Source organism: Mangifera indica, unplaced genomic scaffold (genome assembly GCF_011075055.1).
Source record: "Mangifera indica cultivar Alphonso unplaced genomic scaffold, CATAS_Mindica_2.1 Un_0080, whole genome shotgun sequence".
Taxonomy (NCBI): domain Eukaryota; kingdom Viridiplantae; phylum Streptophyta; class Magnoliopsida; order Sapindales; family Anacardiaceae; genus Mangifera; species Mangifera indica.
In genome coordinates, this window is record NW_025401172.1 from 62,121 (window position 1) to 81,951 (window position 19,831).

The 19,831-nt window shown below is 33.6% G+C and overlaps 2 protein-coding genes across 2 annotated transcripts; one reads left to right on the forward strand and one right to left on the reverse strand.

The window, feature by feature from the left end:
- The first annotated feature begins 5,067 nt into the window (after positions 1–5,067).
- Positions 5,068–6,192, forward strand: LOC123207465 (germin-like protein 5-1). Its single transcript, XM_044624879.1, has 2 exons — positions 5,068–5,303; positions 5,505–6,192. Exons 1-2 carry the CDS (start codon positions 5,192–5,194, stop codon positions 6,038–6,040), a joined length of 648 nt encoding a protein of 215 aa, XP_044480814.1. The 5' UTR covers positions 5,068–5,191; the 3' UTR covers positions 6,041–6,192.
- Positions 6,193–14,783: 8,591 nt separating this feature from the next.
- On the reverse strand, positions 14,784–16,251 carry LOC123207464. Its single transcript, XM_044624878.1, has 2 exons — positions 15,401–16,251; positions 14,784–15,155 (listed from the first exon to the last, which is right to left on the reverse strand). The coding sequence occupies exons 1-2, from the start codon at positions 15,684–15,686 to the stop codon at positions 14,998–15,000; spliced, it is 444 nt and encodes a 147-aa protein (XP_044480813.1). The 5' UTR covers positions 15,687–16,251; the 3' UTR covers positions 14,784–14,997.
- Between the last annotated feature and the right edge of the window lie 3,580 nt (positions 16,252–19,831).

Here is a 19,831-nt window from a genome sequence, read left to right on the forward strand (position 1 = left end):
GTTTATCAAATTTAACCGAATTTCAAACAAGTCAATATTTGTATATAAAACGGATCAGATTATAAAACCAGATCAAATTATAGACTAATACAGAGTTTAACTGATTGAACTGATCAGTTTAATCCGATTCTAAAACTCCGTATCTCAAGGCAATTTTCAATAAACAAATATTAACAAGTTTCAAATTTCAATACATCCAACACCGTCTTTTTTTGTCTATATCTATCAAACAACTTAGGTATTTGTAATAGAATAATATTATGTTCATAAATAATTATGTGTTATCATGTAATTAAACAATTGAAAATTAAAGATAAAACAATACTCAATCACATAATAATATATCATTATTTATGCATAAAATTGTATATAAAAATTATGCACATAATTTTATTATTTGTAATATCGTCAGTCAATTCAACCTGACTTAATCACTATTTTCTGAAGTAAATTCATGCAGCATGAAACCATCAAAGATTGCATACATGATAATTAAAGGAAGGCTAAAGGACTATTTCCCATCAAAAGTATCTTCTTATCTCAAGTTTCTACCCCTTAACTTTGAAAATTCTATTTACCGACCTATAGGCGGTTAAAATTAATGGAATTCTAACCCCTTAAAATTTTATTTCTTTTCTCCCTGAACCTTAAAAACTAATCATTTTCCCCATAGACCAAGTTTTAAAAAATGACATTCCCCATAGAGTTTAGTTTTCAAACTCCAACGTCATTGTAGGCAGCCTCTCCCTCCCAAAATTTTCTCTCTCTTTACAATCTCTCTCCTCTCAGTTGAACACCCAATCGATGTCGAATGAAACTGGTGAGACAAAGATGAGATCTTTTTCGATCGACATTCTAAAGGAGGGGAAAGAGACCACCAAAGCATGATGATGTATCGAGGAATCTTCTCGTTGGCGATGGTGTCGGGAATTGAAAACTAAACCTTGGGGGTGAAATGTCATTTTTTTAAACTTGACCTAAGAGATAAACTTTTAGTTTTTAAGGTTTTGGAAAAGAGGAGATTAAATTTTAATTTATTTTTAATATTACAGATAAAATGATGATTTTACTCTTGAAACTAATAAACTTAACCCCTCATAGATAGGTGTTTGAGATTTTCATAGTTAAAAAATAGGAACTTGAGAAAGCAAGATACTTTGGGTGGGAGTAAGTCCTTTGACCTTAAAGGAAACTGAAGATGCATGAAATGTAACATTACCTTCATGGCAGCTCTCTGAAACAGATTGCTTCTCTTCTGAATGCAAGAACCTATGGCGATATATAGGTAGAATTGAAGTAAAAGAATTTGTAGAAAATCAGTCATAGTTTGCCTGGGGAGCTAGCTGTTGAGTGTCCTGTTTGAGACTGAGTTTGCGGGCGGCAATATAATCTTCAGTAGTTGATGATGAAATGAATGAAAATCAGTTATCCAAACGCTATTAAATTAATTAAGAAAATACTATTAGGTCATATGCATGGAAGTCCAAACCTCCTCAGAAACCAGTCTTTAATTTGTTCTAACTTGTTTAAGTGACCAATCAAACTAGAATTATATGAACATGGTACAAATAATTTGGTAAGGATAAGGTTTTAGATTCCTTGTATGTATCAAGACTGGCTTGGGGCATGTTGGACCCAAATGTTTTGGATTTTGTCCAATTTGAGACTAGGAAAGCCCTTTGAGCTCAAAGGCATGAGCCCATATTGTTGGCTGTTTTATCCACTGGATCCTAAAGAACGCATAGATAACCCACTAAAGCATAAAGAAAACAAATTCGTTATTTTATCAATAATATTAAAATAATTAAATTTTATCTCATTTTGTTCTTTTAATTTGAAAAACTAATATTTTTTTCTTGAATTAAGTTTTAAAAGATTCACTTTTTTCTTCTAAAATCCAGTCACTTTCTCTAGCGATGGCCAACTGACAGTGGAAGAGTTTTCGTCCAAAGATCAACCTTTGGACAACGATCGTCATCCAAAGAGGATGACCATCATCTAGATCTGGAGGACGAGCATAGTCTAGATCTAGACGCACTTCGTTGTCCAGATCTGGATGCCCTTCTTTGTCTATTTTAGACGACAAGTGTCGTCAAGCATCGTCCATATTTGGACGACGTTCGTCACTCTCTCTCTAACCATGTCGTCGCTGGTGGGCGTAGGGAGAGTGAAAAAAATTAGGGATTTAGATGGATAAAAATCACTTTTCAAAGTTTAGGTATGGGGTAAAAGTTAATTTTTAAAATCGGAGTAGGAAAATTCGATAAAATTATATAATTTGAATATAAACTATAAAATAATGATTTTACTCTTATATTTAATAGAAAATTTAACGGTTGTTTAGAGATATGTGAGTGTTTAAGTTTTTTATCAAGTGTAAGTATATTTTTGAGATTGCGCTAAAACTTAGGTGGGGATAGTCCTCTTCCCTATATATAGCCTATTCTACTGCCCAAGGTGAAGTAGATGTGCTGCCAAGCGGTAAATGTTGCAGTTCAAAGTCCACCGCCCAAGGTCCAACGCCCATCTTCATTTAATGCTATTGTCCACATTTTCTTTTACGTGGTAGAAAATCACCATTTATAACAAACATACATATATATTTTTTATTTTTATGAATATATTTGTGTGGCTTCAAATAATATATTTCCTGGATCTAATTAGTTGTGTTTGCATATATTTTGTGGACATATGTGCTTTCAGAATAAATACTAATATATTAATAATATAATTAAATATTATTTTATTTTTAATATATATTATTTTAAATACACATATTTTTATTAGATATAAAAATCCGAATGTTATTGGATAAATATGTTCAGATTTATCTATAAATGCAGACTTCAAATCAATCATGAATAACAAAAAAAGAGCAAGTTACCAATTCCTTCAAAGCTGAAGGGTGCACGACACTCACTCTTAGCCGTTCCTTGAAAGTTGAAACAATTGTCTAATGGACAAATTTCAGTTAATTGTCTAATGTTTCAAAGACATGTACTTGATTAATTGACCTTCTATTCCGCCTTTCTGCTTGCAACAGCAAACCTACTCTAAAGATACGGCAATAATAAATCTTAGATAGATAATTTAAATGATAAAAGAAGAGATTTTATATATAAAAAATTATAAGTTAAAAGTCTCTTTCGATGAGTTCAGTAGTTGTAAAGTCAATCATTACACTTAGAGTTTATTTTATTTGATAAAATTGATTCGATCTTTAAAATGATACTCCAATTTGGATAAGGTTTCTTATTACCAAGAAAAATCCTAGATGGATAGAAAACTTCGTCCGATAGATTTTGCTCTTAATCCAAACTTTAAGCATATGAAAACCCTATTTCATGATTATCAATTTGTGTAATTAATTTAAGATGCTCTTGGAGTATAAATTAAATTATCATATCCAAATCCCAAGTCTCTTCCAAATTTACTAGCACGTCAAGCCATATTCCTCTATGCACGCTAACACCAACTCTTCCAACACAACACAAAATCACTCTGATTTTGTAACCAAATGACTTGTCCATTATACAAAAGTTATCAAATAAAACTCCTCAGATGTCGCATGGGTCAAGTTGACTCACTTCTCAGCATGAAGCACGGGAAAATGACCTGGCCTGACCCACAATTGGAACGGTCAACCTAGACACAAGGCTCATGGGTTGGCCCAACCTATCCTATTTATGTTTTCCTAATTATTTAAAAAATTAATTAATTAAATAATGATTATAATATAAAAAATTATTTCTGTATTAAAATTAATGAGCTGACTTAACCCTATATATAGAGTCGGGTCATAGATCTTATACTTTCTATGGGTTAATCTATTTATAAGGTCTGTTATTTTGTAAACCTTAGATCTGACCTGACCCATAGACCCTATTGGCACCTCTATATATATATATATATATATATATATATATATATATATATATATATATATATATATATATATATATTATTCATTGATCGGTAACTTGAATATATCAAAATATGAAGAACTTATATTTCTAGTATATTCACCTATCTGAATAATATATGAATTTATACTTATTATATATCTTATATAAGAAAATATAAATCAATATACAATAATATAAAAAGGGAAAAATATATTTAAACCTAAGAAATAATATATTTGAAAATATTTTGATAGAATAAATGTAGATAATGACCAAGTATTTACAACATTTCTCTTAACATAAGAGTTAAAAAATTGATTTACACAAAAATGTCATAAAGTTAGAATATTATGTCACCCTTAATTATTTCACTTTACATTATTATCGTCTTATCCCAAATCAATAGAATTCCAAATTATCCCTTTGCATATCATATTTGTCATCAAAACTTTTCTTCCCCTTTCACTTTCACTCTCTTTTTTAAGCAAATTTTGCCATTCTATTAAGTTTGTGGTGGTGAATTTGGGTTTAGGTTCTATTAAGTTTGTGATGAGTTTGGGTTTGGATGTGTGGCATTCGTAGTTTGTAGTGAATTTGGGTTCGGATCAGTGACTTTCGTAATAGCTAAAGTTTTAAAATTTGAATTGCGGGGATTAAATTACAAGTTTTCAAACATGTAAAAAAGTAGATTAGTTTATCTTATATGTGAAAAATTGTTTTAAAGTCAAACCTTGGATGGGAAATTATATAACTCTCAAATTTAATACGAACATGGAGGTGAAATGTGACTACACATCGCATTCCGTAAAAGGCAAGGGCCGAATTAAAGCAAAGCAACGTAAAACACATTCTTTTAAGGAACAAAGTAGAAGCAATGACACCCCACGTACCTGTAGAGTAGTACCAAAAAAATAAGAAGGGGATCATCCCTCCCTACATGCAAGCTTAATAAAAGCACACCAAATCAGAGCCAACCAAGCCCAAAATAGGTGGCAAGTAACAGCGTCAGCCTTTCCTTTTGTTCTGACTTTTCTTTACGAATAGGACACCATGTTCTTGCCAGTATTCACCCTGACTTTCCTCTTCAAACAGAATATTATTCAATATTATCATCCCATTACTTGTCTGTCTGTCACTATATATGCGTCACGCTGTCATCCTTTTTCTTTCATTCTTCAATTTTCAATCCAACTTTTCTTTTACTCTTATCTTGATTGCTTCTCTTTTTCTTTCTCCTGTATCAACAACAATAATTTATAGGAACTGCTACCAAGCACAAAAGAGATATGGCTGCTGCTCTTGTGACTCTCTTTGTCTTGACTTTTGCTGTGGCCTTGTCAATCACTGTTGCAGATCCTGATTTGCTTCAAGATATTTGCGTCGCCGACCTCAATTCCGGTAAACTTCTTGTTCTTCTTACTTGATTTGTGTTCTTCATGTTCATAATTTTCATTGACCTCACTTGCTCCTTAGCTCCATATTACAATTGGGACCTCTCAAAATCACTTCTTCTTTTAGCTTTCAGTAATTTCATTGTAGGTGGTAGATATAATCTCTCTTTTTGTTGTTTCTTTTTCCTGAATTGACGAATATCAACAGCTACGAAAGTCAATGGATTCCCCTGCAAGGAAAATCCAACAGAAGAAGATTTCTTCTCAGACATTTTGGCCAACCCAGGAAGCACAAACAACAGCTTGGGTTCCCTTGCGACAGCAGCCAATGTTCAGAAAATCCCAGGTCTAAACACTCTTGGTGTCTCACTTTCCCGCATTGACTATGCCCCAGGTGGCCTTAACCCACCTCACACTCATCCTCGCGCCACCGAAATGGTGTTTGTCCTGAAGGGTGAACTCACCGTTGGCTTCATAACAACTGCCAACAAGCTCTTCACAAAGGTCATCAAGAAGGGTGAAACTTTTGTGTTTCCAAGAGGGCTGGTGCATTTTCAGAAGAACAATGGAGATGTGTCTGCTGCTGTTATTGCTGCTTTTAACAGCCAGTTTCCAGGTACTCAATCCATTGCTCTCACATTGTTTACTGCACAGCCAACAGTGCCTGACAATGTCTTGACCAAGGCTTTCCAAATTGGCACCAAGCAAGTTGAGAAAATTAAGTCCAGACTTGCTCCCAAGTAGAGAATGAGGATTAATTAACCATTTCTATCAATGATACATTGCATTATACTTGGGCTTGTTTCAGTTTGTGACATCAAATTGGGTGGAGTTTGTATTTCTATTTCAATCTCTGTTCTTTCATAATAAAACACATGCTCTGTTTCCTGATTCAATGTATGTTATAAATCTTTCTAATGTGTGATAACATTAATTATAATTTTGATTTAATAAAATCGAGATAAACTCAATATTAATATGGATATAGGATATTATGGTGGGTCTTAAGGTTTATTAGATCTTTGATGAGGTCCAATAACCAAGTATATTTGTTAGGTTTTCCCTCCGAAACTCATACAATATAACTTTACTAATTAAAAGTAGTCATTTAGGAAAAGTTTCATAGCAAAAGATCAATCATTTCAATATAGGTAATCTCCATAGTGTAATAAATTCATATTGCATAAAGTTTTCAATTCAATATTTTATATTTTATACATAAATCTTATAAAACTAAGATGGTATGAATTTATTTCGTTTATGCAAAATAAATTTTACATAAATATGTCGTAAGCAAATGTTTGATTTAAAGATCTTCCGTTGTAATCATAAATTTGAAAAAATTAAAAGTAGAGGATAATCATGATGGGTTAGATTAGTCTATACTACCATAAATTTAGGACTTAATGAAAAATCCAAACATGATTAAATATTTAATCTTCTCAAATGGTAATTATGATAATGTGGGCCTATTGAAAGCAATCCTAAAATATCTTGAAAAAGATTAGTTGGGATATTAAATCAAAGTCATTAAATATAGGCCAAAGGACTTATTCCCACCCAAGGTTTAAACCATTCTCAAATACACACATATGGGATTTCAAAAACCTAAACACTTTCTTATGGGATGTTAAACTTAACCAAAATAGTTAGTTATAAAGGATAAAATCGTTATTTTATTACTAAAACCCTAAAAGTTTATATCATTTTCCCTTAGGATTAAGTTTTGAAAAATTCACTCTTCCTTTTAGGTTTTTTCTTCTTTCTCTGGTGATCGAAATTCATTTCTACTGTCAGTCGACCTTCCCACCATCTTCTCTTATTGTTGGTCTTCCCACTGTAGTAGTTTTGTTGGACGAAGGCGAATTGTCTTTGTCCGACAAAGAGACAAAAATGATTCATCATCTTTGTCTTTTCAACTGAAGGAAGACGATTCATCTTCATCCACCCAACGAATTGACATCAAACGAATCTTCTGATGACAATCCAATGGTTGGACAAAAACAATTCATCTTTGTTTAACGAAACTGCTATAGTGGGAAGACTGACAACGAGAGAAAAAGATGACGAGAAGGCCAGTTGATGACGAAAATGGATTTCGATTGCCCGAGAAAGAAGAAAAAACCGTAACCGGAAATATGAATTTTTCAAACTTTTGGGTCAAGGGAAAATGATATAAACTTTTAAGATTTTAGGGTTTAATGATAAAATAATGATTTTATCCCTTATAACAAATGGTTTTAATTAAATTTAATAGTTTATAAATGGATGTTTAAGTTTTTAAAACCCCCTAGGTGTGTGCGGAGGCATACGCTAAACCTTGGGTGGGCTTTTGGCCTTAAATATATAACATATACTACCTTGCAAAGCCAGCAATCAAACATGGACCAACTAATCTTCTAATGCAGAATAGAGATGAATTTCTTTTACTTTACTTAGTTATCTTTTCTTTTTGATTTCTCAATCAAAGAATTTTATAAAATTTCTACCATATGAAGTAAAAAAAATCTCGATATTATAGTACAAGCTGATATGGCATTACTCTCTATCAAACATAGAAAAACAATTAAGTTACCATTTCTTTTTGCCTTCTAGTGATCTGTCTGGCTCTTTTCCCTTGTCCCCAACCAATAAAGCAGACCTATGCTTATGGTAAATATGATAATTGTAACTTTACAGGGCAGCACGACACAATCATAGCTATGATGATAATGATATAATTATAACTGTACAACTACACCGTAACATAGTCAATAGAGGTGTGCATCACCCAGTTTAGTTGAGTGAGAAAATTTTTTCAAATCAAACTGAAAAAACGATTTGAAAAATTTTTCAGATCATTGTAAGTTTTAAATTAAATCAAATTAAATTAAAAAAATACGATTTAGATTATGATTTGAATATATTAAAATTATTCACTTTTAAATATATATTATTTAATAAAATTAATTGAACGATAGTTTTATAGAATAAAATATAAATATGAAATATATATACAATACATATGTAAAAAAATGATAAAACAAATATAAAAATAACAAGTTGTACATCTAAATTTTTATTGAAAAATTATATTATATTATATTATATTATATTATATATATCTTTTTTTCAAATATGATTTACGGTTTGGTTCAGTTTGAAAATCGTCCAAACCATTTAACAAACCAAACTAAATTAAATCATAATTTTTAAGTGGTTTGGTTTGGTTTTATGGTTTTAATCGAATTCCGCACACCCCAAATAGTCGATACATATTATGTAAATTGTGGCAACAAATTTAACAATGCTTCGATCGATTCTCAGCAGGAACATTGTCAAGTTAATTGTCCAATATTTTAATTCATGAATGCTAGGCTATTTCTCTCAATCAAATACCCAGAAATCCTTGAGGGACTCAACCTTGGCAAACGTCAGTCTCAGGATTTTACCATAAAAAAATGATGGAAAAGGTTCACTTTCACACTTCTTATCCTTAAATTGATTCTCAGAATTCAAATTTTACGAACTAAATTTTTATTAGCCGGGGTACTTAGCACCCAGGATAAATTTAAAGCCATAACTTCAGGCACAACAAAAATTTACCTTAATTTCTGCAAGACATGTATGCCTCTGTTCACTCATAGCACACACGTCATAACGTGGCAAACCATGATTACTTGGGTGCACAAATCTTAATTTTGAGAAAAAATGTTCAATTCTCAATCAATACATGAAGTAAAGACTTGGTCTTTCTTTTCTTGTTAGCAAAGAAGGTATTGTGGCATTTGCTCCGATGGTCAGATTTACCACATTTAAAACAAACTACCTTACCTTTGCTATCTGCTCCATTAGTAGGGTTCATTGTGTTCTAAGGTACTGGATGAGATTCGGAATTTAGCTTAGCCATAACCTTACTTCTTTCTTCCTCTCTTTTCATATTGGCTTTGACCAATGTAGTCATTTTGATGTGTACATCAACATTTAACATCATTCTTAGCAAACCTTCCGTGGATTTTATCTTATGATCCTGTAGAATGTTTATAATAAACTTAGTATAAGATTCAAGTAGAGATGAAACAACAAGGTCGAATGTTATGTTTTTTGTCATACGTGAGCTTTTTTGTCACAAGTGAGCTAAGAGATTTGATCCTCTTGATCAATTTAATTATCTTAAACATGTGAGTTCTAATCTCCACTTTATGAGTAAGGATTTCCTTCGTTGTTTCATAACGCTCTAGATGAGTATGATCCCAAAAAATCTTATGCAAATGATCAATTATGTCTTTATCAGTCAAATCGTTAGTTTGCATATCATGAGTCAACAAAGTCAATATGATGTTTAATGCATGTTTTGCATCATCTTCATGTTTTTCAGAAGCATTAAATTCCTTGATTGTGATGTCATGTTTGGGCTCAGCAAGTAAATCCTCCACAACAAACATACAATATTTTCTTCTCTTTTTGTACAGTTTGAAGATGTCAATACTAGTCCAAATACTTTGCGTCCAACCCAAATTTGTTTTCAAATATCTTTTGAAAAACTAGGTCATCGGTCAAATCCATTCTACGAAACAAAAGTTAAAAAAAAAAAATTATGAGAGCCTATCTTATCCCAACAACAACCCTCAATATGTGCAACGACGCATAATGAAGGTGATTTAGCATGACAATGCAAGATCGAGGCACACAATCAATTGATTTTCACAACTTGCATTTAACAATTTGACAACACATTTATGTTGATTTATATCAAATGAGCCTACAACAATACACTCATCAATCGTTACAAGATTACACAAATTCAAACTCAAAATAAGAACATACTTATTCAATTGAATTCATGGAATTGCATAATAAAATTTGTATGATAATCACTTGAATGTGGCTCCCCTATTGGGTTCTATGACACACGAAACGCAACAAAGGTTGAATTTAAATTTTTTAAAACACACAATCAAAATCATACCTCAGTATCCATATGAAGCTTAAATGTGCACAAATTATTACTAGGAGGTTTGTGCACGAGCAGGTGTTTCAGAGGCATGAGTGTGCACTCTCTCTCTTTGTATATAAAAACTTGTGAAATTATGAAATCGCGTCTATTTATGTAGATGTTATGCATGATCGTTCATCAAAATGCATGACCGCACATCATTCTTATCTATATCTTGTACAATTCATGATATAATCAAATTTTAGGGTGGATAAGGATCATGGATAATCCTTATCCAAGGATCATGGATGTTTGAGCATAACATGATCCATGCATAGTCGTACATAACCCAAAATAATCGATTTGGGTTTTATCCTCATCCAAGTGAAAAAATGCCCAACTTTCAGAATAATTATTTCATTCAAACATCTCAGGATTATTACATTTTGGTCCCTAGGTGTTATAAGTTGCACTTTTAGTCCAAAGACATCTCAAACTTGAAATCGTCCATCTAGATACCAGACCGAATTCATCTTAAATAATCTTATGTCTCCAAATTTTGATAAACTCCTATTATGAATGATCCATAGACTCTTCGTTAAGGTGATAGTGAATGGATTCATAGCGAGCTCTCAACCCAACAACCATCCACACACAGACCAAGATTGACTTCTAGTAAGACATCATGACAACCCGACTAATGAAGTGTTAGTGATTAACTCTAAACCTATCAATAATACAGTTACTCGTATAGTTTGATTATTTTATCGTACAATATTTCTTCAAGTTTGAGATATAGATTTAGTGTATACCTCAAGGTACCCTCGTTATGTATAGACTAAAGTCTGTATCAATGTCTCTGCAATATTGGATTGAGTAATGACACAATCCTACTGAGATCATAGATTTTATTGGTTGTCAATGCCAATCATTATGGCCTATCAGAGATATTCGCTTTTATGCTCAGAAGTGATAAATATTTTATTGATTTATTATAGTCTTCGAACATATCTCGATATGATAAATTACCATCTTTCTGACAACCTTCTATAAAAAGTACATTAGGTTGGTGTTAAACTATACTGATTCTTGTACAAGATAGTCTGATGACCTCAAGTTTAAGGACCACATGTACTTTTGTTTGCTAAGAAGATTTATTTCATAGACATTAAAGTAATCATTTATATAAAATCTTCTTGGCAGGTTTAGCTAGTGGACACATCTACAATGTATATTCATATATTGTACCAAACTGTCAACAAACAATTTTGACACATTAGATTTGCTACCACCTTTCAATAGAGTCATTTAACACTATGATAATCTTAATTATATTATATGTGCCCTTAGTTATGATAATATCAGAACGATGGATGTTTCTAGAACAATCATTTAATATGAACATAAGGTTCTTATAGTCAGTTGACATGCACTAATTCCCTCCTCGCAATTTAACATTCTAAAGACATTTCTCTTAGCATAATTATATGCTCCTATGGACCAAAAAAAAAAATCACAGAAAATTACATATATGACATTTATCCATGAACTTGAATTATAAAAAGAATTGACTTTAAGACGCCAATCGCAACAAATCTTATTATGTGCATATCTCAGTTTACTTGAAGATATTAAGATAACACCAATTGGATAACTTGTAAACTCCCCGTCTATAAGTTCCTTTTGAAGTTTGCAGTTCTCTGTCCCAAGGATGTTAACAAACTCATACTATTATTATTATTATTATTTTTTCTGTTTTCTGTTATCTGTTCCACATAGAGTCAAATTATTTACTTCTTTTTAAGTTTTCTTTCATCTGGTCTAGAGAAGTTGGCCTGAAGAACAGGTGTTGTTAAAAAAGAGAACCTCAAGGTGTAACTGTAAGTTCACATGGAATTTTATCATGATAAAGCTTTTCATTTCTCATTACTGACGTTTGCTCCATGGGATAAGGAAGAAACGATGCAATGAGATTTCATTGCTTTGCAGTCCCCACATCATGATTTTGGAATAGAATATTAGTTTGCTTGGATAATGACATTTTGGCTTCCTATCTTGGAGTTGCTATAGCCTATAACTGAAGAGCACGTGGTGTATCTGCAGCATTTCGCAGATTTCTTTCATAGTAGCATTGATAAAAATTCTCCAGTGATAATGATTTTGATTTAGACCCTATCCTTTTCACGTTTGACTAGTTGAGTAGACATATACCTGCTTAAGATTCCAAACATTATTGATTTAAGTTTGGTTTTCTTTACAGCAACATGTGACGCAACAATTACTTCCCTTGTACAGGATGCCAAAATGCTGTTAATTTGTTGCTGTCTGTTATGTATGGCCAAAGGTTCCCACCCAAAGTTTGGTAAAAAGACTACATACTTATGGGAGATCAAAAATCAAATAGCCACCTAAAGTTTACTTCATTACCACACACCTATGAATTTTTAGTTAGGGTTAAAGGATAAAATTATCTATTTATTAATAATATTAAATAAATAAAATATATCTCATTCCCCCCCTCATTTGGAAAACTAACCATTTCCAACCAAGATTAAGTTTTGAAAAATTCACTTTTTCTTTTAAGGTTTCGATTTTTTGGCAAAACTTTTCCCTCTTCAACAACAGGCACTATCCGACTATCTCTCTCTCTTCTTCCAACCTCGTCTTCCTCAGAGAAGATGAACCATCTTCGTCCAAACCAATTGACAAGGTCGTCAATTCAATCTTGTCAGTCTGATTCAACAACCACGTCTGGAACCATGGGCTAGGAGAAGACTAGAAGATGACAAAAACATGAGGGATTGCAACAGATTCGATGGAACGCCATGGTCTTTGATTCATCTTCAATTAGTCATTGGTTAGAGCTTCTTCGCATGTCATTAGAGTCATCGGCGGTGGTAGAGGGAGTAGGTAGGATGGAGATGGTGATCAATATAGTCGTCATTGTTGGAGAGGAGAAAACCTGGGGATTTGATTGTGGAAAAGTCTTTTCAAAGTTGAGACCTAAGGGTGAAATATCTATTTTTAAAATTAGGGGGGGGGGGGGGAGATGAAATTAATTTATATATTTTTTAATATATAATTAAAATGACAGTTTTACCCTAATATTTTATTGTAATTTTAATGGAAATTTAGAAACAAGTGTGTGTTTGGGTTTTTGAACTTCTGTGGATGTGTTTTGGTCTTTTCACCAAACATTGGGTGGGAATAGTTCTTTGGCAGTTATATATTTAGAACTGTTGATTCTGGCAGGTTGATATTGATAATAATAGAATCCATGTACCCAGTGCCATGGCCTACTTTTGGCAAAGAAATTGAACTGGTGAATCACTTCTGATAAACATATGTTTCTGACTTTGCTGGAAAGAGACATTTTTATTTCATTCCAGTTTGGCATAGTATTTTCTTCTCTTTGATTTGTTGCTTTCATGGACACAAGCTAGTTGGCTTTACCGAGAATTTTGTCAACCATAACTCTGTTTCACAAGCTATTTTCTACTCTTTAAGACCAATGAAGTCTTATAGAAGCTAATAAAACTTACAAACTATTTCCAGCAACTAGAAGCACACCTGTTGGCTATTGTTATTCACCAGATTCCAGTAATGAAGCCATGGAAAACTATATGAAGATACATCTATATCATTATTATATATCAATATGGAGATAGTGAAGCCAGAGAACTATAATTTTTGGTGGCCTTAGGGCCAAAATATTGGCAAAAAAAAGGTTGTGTAATCTGGTTCAAAAGTTCCTAACAGGGTTTATTGCTGAACCCATGAGTTACATGTAAATGGACAATGGTTCACTCACAACACTGTATGAGGGAGAACCAAAGATAAAAGAATCAAACATAGACCTTGATTCTGAATATTTTGAGAACAAATGCAAAATACAAGTAGAAAAAATTTATCTAAAACATGGTCGCAGTAGTCATAAGTCTGCAATAATATCCATCGGCAAGAATACCATAACCTGTAACTAGAAAAGCTTTTACCAATATACGGGCGAATTCTACTACTGGTATGTACTAAATTTAGGAAGATTCAATTTCTAAACATACACTTTGAAATAATATCCCCAGAAACTTGTCCATTTTGATATTCAGCGGTTGCATTAAATTTGAAAACCATTTTGAATTGTGATCTGAACTGTATATACTGTTTATCTTGACTGGCCAAGTAGCTGCTTTCTTATTAAACATCATCCATGTGGTTCACACTAAGTGGTCCTTACAGTCTAAGCAGCTAGATAAAGCAAAGTAGGGGAAAGGACTTGATGGCTATCATTCTTAAAATTGTATACTCTAAAGGTTCATTTGATTGAAAAATTTAAAGATTACCTTAGTAATCTATCTTTTATTATTTTATTGTCTTGTTTGGTTTACAAAGTAATAAAAGATTTCAATAATCTTTCATTATGCATTAATCCTCATGGTAATCTATCTTTTAAGGTAATCTTTTAATTTTAGTAATAAAACATTCCCCAAACCAAACGTCCTTAAAAAACCTTCGAAATTCTCCACAATTCCTATTAAATCAGGCACATGTAGCAACAAACAGTGCACAGAAATCTGAACTCAATCACACTTTATCGTGCGCAAAGAATGAAATGATGAAATCATGTCTTAAGAATATGAATATTGACAATATTGACCTATAAGTATACTAAATTTCTCTGCAATTGAAAAACTAGAAGGGATTTCAATAACCTGTTTTAATTGGGCAGTGGATCACAGTGCTCTTTTCTTCTTTTTTCATCAAACAAATATGCCAGAGCTTGATTAGGCTATTGTTTTGGAGTCAAAACTTCAAGAAACAATGGTAAATGCCACATGATCGTCCACAATGTATTTGACCAATAACATGAAAATTTTCTAGATGTGCGCCAAAATCCAGTCTTAAGAATCAGCTGAAACCAATAGAGCACGCAAAAGTTTGACCTTTCTGGCAAAAGATAACCACAAAACAACAATATCAATCCTCCAGAGTCATTAACCCGTGAAAATTCAGGTGGGGGTTGCATTCTTTAGAATAGAAATCATTATTCTCAATCAAAGACCTCAACATCTCAATAGAGAAGTTAGGATCATTGGGGTCACTTGTGACAGACGCAGCAGATGAATCTAAAGTTTGTGGTTGCATAAAACAAAAGAAGCAAGCTTTACTACTAGTATCGCCAAAATTCTCACCAGCATCTGCAAAATCATCAGAAAGAGGAGCCCTTTTGTTTTGTAGTCTTTGTCTTCTCTTATAGAGTTGCTTTTTTGCCTTTGCCACTGGAAATAGGACCACCTTCTTAACCCTTCGTCTAAATTTCTGTGTCCAAGAAAACCCTCCATGATTTTCCTCACCCTCATTCCCATGGACCCCACCACCACCACCTTCAACCGTCTGATCATCATCATCTCCATCATAATCATCATCATCATCAACTGTACTACCAACTCTAGAAATTTCTTTATCAGACTCGGACATGAACAGATATAGGTATTTACATAGCGCAGAAAGAACAAAATCAAGATACTGAAACAAGGGCCAATACAGCCCTTGACTGATGGGATCAAATGAGAAGAAAAAGAAGAGAACCTATCAAAACTGACCTCAAGTTTCTCTCCTTTGTTCAGAGAGAATGGAATTTCAAGTAGTCGGGCCAAAGAGAAACTTTTTTTTTCACCTCTTCTAAAATTTCTCAACTTGAAACAGTAACCACTACAAAATTGGAGTTTTATATAACTACAAATAAAATTAATTTGTCTATGGCGTGTATACATAAACCAAATTGGGAAGATAATTCACCAAAAAAGGAAGACAAGAATAGTTAAAGCTCCAAGTGTTGGCTTTGGTGGGAGGCATATAAATTTGTCGTTGACGGAGACATAACCAAGTAATCATGTGAACTCTTTGCAGTCTTCTTGCCCAAAACGTATCCACATCTATTGGCTATAAGAGAAGTGTAGTCATTTACAACCACAAACACCAATAACAAAAATGAATCTACATAAATATGAAAGCAACTCTATATTGGAATATCGGCAAACACTCCTTCCCAAGGTCATCCCTTCACTTTATTATTAGTTACAATAAAGGAGAAGCCACCCAATTTATGAAAGACTTCATAACTTATAGTAACAGAAGTTGAACTAATGATCCTGTCAATAGCTTACAATTCTAGTAAAATGGGTAAGAATGGATGAATAAGATATTAACTTGAGAAAAGGTCTTGGTAAGACAGGTGACTGATGATTAACTTTAGTCGGTGTGACTTAAAATTATCTCATTGTGATTAGATGGACATTAGTTGACATTTTTATGAACTTTCCTAGGGTAAGTACTTTCAAAACAGTAGAATCAAAAGACTAAATTAATGAAGCAGCAGTTAATATATGACAGGTTATGTGTATTAATTTACAGTTCTTATTGAGTAGATTTAAGGCCAAAGGACTATTTCCCACCTAAACTATGCTGAATTCTCAAAATTCCCCCCATTAATTACGGAAATACCGTTTACCTACCCATGAGTTGTTAAAATTAACGGTGGTAAGGGTAAAATCGTTATTTTCTCTATAATATTAAAAATAAACTAAAATATAATCTATTTTTGCCCCCCTAAACTTTAAAAACTAAAATTTTCCCCCAGCCTAAGTTTTAAAAAATGGCATTTTCACCCTAGGGTTTTGTTTTGAAATCTCCGACGACATCTCCGGCTCCATTGCCGACGACCTCTCCCTCCCGAAGCATCCTCTCCTTCCGACGATCTCTTTCCTCTCATTTGGACGTCCGATCGACGGCAGAGAAACCTTAGGAGACGAAGAACTTCATCGGGGAAAACGAAGTTCTTCGTCTTCCCAATTGAAGACGACAGCTTTGTCTTTGTTTGGGAAGACGAAAAACTTTGTCTTCCCTGACGACGTTCTTCGTCTCCCAAGGTTTCTCCAACGTCGATCGAGCTTCCAAATAGGAGGAAAGAGATCGCCGGAAGGAGAAGATGCTTCGGGAGGGAGAGGTCGTTAGCAATGGAGCTGGAGATGTCGCTGGAGATTTCAAAACGAAACCCTAGGGTGAAACTGCCATTTTTTAAAACTTAGGCTAGGAGAAACTTTTAGTTTTTAAAGTTTAGGAGGGCAAAAAAAGATAAAATTTTCAAGCGTTAGGGTTCTGTTAAATTTAACTGGTCATGGGTGGGTAAATGGTATTTCCATAGTTAATGGGGGGAACTTTGAGAATTCAGCATAGTTTGGGTGGGAAATAGTCCTTTGGCCTAGATTTAACATGGACTACAAAAATGGGGATGCCAACATGAATGGTATTTATTTGATCACAGACCATTCTAATTACTCATATAAGCCTGTCTAACTACAACCGGTGTTGGGAGAGCAAGACCATTCTAATCAAATAAAGAACTACCTTTCGTATGTAAAATTAAGCAACCTCTTGTTATATCATAGAGAGGCACTGACTTTGAGAGTGAAGTGGGGAACAAATAAGCTTCCCTTCTTAATGTTGGTCATCTTTCACTGAGGCTTACACTTTCTGGGGAAGGAAAAGCGGCTGTCTGAGGTGTTAGAGTTGCTGCAGCTTCACACATCTCACCAGGATCTTCCTTGGTGGTAGAAAGCTTGGCATTGAATATATCTTCTATATTCTTCCTGGAATTTGCTATCAAACTTCTCCTGCTTGTACATGGCATAATACACCTCATTGCCTTCCCACTTTTCCACATTGTACATGGAAAAGTGGGAAGAGATCTTCTTCATTAAAAACTACTCCAAAATATGTGTATCAATCTAAAGAGAAGAAACATAACCCTCAAGAAATCATGACTTTTGAAGCAACTCAATTGGCACACGACTCAAGCGTACGAGACATTAAATACTCTCCACCTGCCGTCATCTTGTTAGTTGAAATCCTGATTGTTTGTGTAGAGTTTGATTAAGTAGAATGAAAGTTTTAGCATCACTATTTGTACTTCTAAAATTGAGGGCAACTATACAGCCAAAAGCTTGTGAAAGACTATCTCTTTTCTAGAAGCCTCATGCCAACACAACCAGGACCATGTATACCACGATCTTCACAATAAATCAGCAAAATGGATTAATTTCATATGTTCCTGAAATAATTTTCTTAGAATTCAGCAACAAACTGCGAAGTGTCTTTACTATTCCATGCATTATGAAACCCACTATCGTATCATCATTCATTATCATATTGTATTCAAACGTAATTCCATCCCTATAAAACGGCAAAGAGAGACAATAAAAATGAAAGAGGTAATTCCTTTGTAATTGACTTCACATATATTATCAGCTACATCGTTCACATATGCCCTTATACAGTTTTTCGGTTAAACCACGTTAAAAAAAGACTCTAAAATGAGTAACTGAGTGGCAGTATATGAGATTAATGGAGAAAAGAATATGGGATGCAGCTGCTATAATTCATCCATTTGATAAGGAGAAGAATGAATATGAATGTGGTAATTATGATTAACCAATGGAGCTGCAGATCTAGCTAATTGTTTTGAAACAGAGATTAGTCAATAATGAAAGTGAAGTTTGTGAACCTTTTACCAATTAAAGCACAATGAGGAGTCAGGTCTGTGACGTGTGGTCTAATTTGTCATCTACTCGACAAGACAGACCGCTTGTATTGTTGTGATTGTTTAATTGTTCCACCAGCACTAGCTGGGTTCATCGAGGACTGATTAAGATCGTACACATGCACGGGCTTAATCTCCTTAAGAGTGTCCATTTGCTTCGGAAATTGAGCTTGGGTTTGGTAGATATTCATGAGCCCGGACCAACATATCAACTACATGTTGTCATCTACTTTGATGGCTTTGCCTTGAGAATCGAGATTTACTTGGGAAACATCTTCTTGGCTTAGGATGAAGTGAAGTTGAAAATTTAGTCACTTTTGGGACAGTGTTAATCAATTTTGGTGATTAATAATTAGGTCAAGAGACTTGCTCCCATGTGAAATATCAGGGTTTCATACTCTAACTTTTAAAAATCTAAATATTCAACTATAAATCAATTTATGTTATAAATCTCAGTTATAGGTAGAGAGAAAATCATTATTTACTTAAAAAATTAAAATTTTATCACATTTTTCTCTTCAAATTTAAAAATCTCATAATTTCTCTCACCTAAAGTTTAAAAAATGACTATTTCCCTTCTAAGGTTTTTTTCTCTTCTCTCTGACGACAATTCACCGTCTTTGACCATCAGCTTTCTTACCTCCTATCTTATCTCTCCCTCCCAGTCTTTCTCCCTTCCCTCTTTAGCCTTCTTCGGCCAAGACAATGCAACGAATCCTTGACGAAGAGATCTTCATCGCACAGTCGCCATGCGTTGGCAAACCACGATGAGATCTCTTTGTCTGGAGATCTTGTGATGAAGAGATCTTCGTCTCTTTATCGCACAATGGGACAAAGAGACAAAGATCTCTTCGTCTCTTCGTCACACTGTGCACTGACAAATCACAGTGAAAAACAACCAACCGAATGAAGGAAAAATGAGGAAGTCGTCAGAGACGGAGTGGTGGTGGGAGAGGGGAAAAAAATCCAAAATGTGAGGGGAAATAATCACTTTTCAAAATTGAAAATGTTTAGACATAGATGA

Excerpts from the sequence above, each read along its gene's own strand:
- LOC123207465 (XM_044624879.1), top strand. The coding sequence starts at position 5,192 with ATGGCTGCTGCTCTTGTGACTCTCTTTGTCTTGACTTTTGCTGTGGCC. Across the intron at positions 5,304-5,504 it reads CGTCGCCGACCTCAATTCCG|CTACGAAAGTCAATGGATTC; the intron begins GTAAACTTCTTG and ends GAATATCAACAG.
- LOC123207464 (XM_044624878.1), bottom strand. The coding sequence starts at position 15,686 with ATGTCCGAGTCTGATAAAGAAATTTCTAGAGTTGGTAGTACAGTTGAT. Across the intron at positions 15,156-15,400 it reads TGATGATTTTGCAGATGCTG|AAAGGTCAAACTTTTGCGTG; the intron begins GTGAGAATTTTG and ends ATCTTTTGCCAG.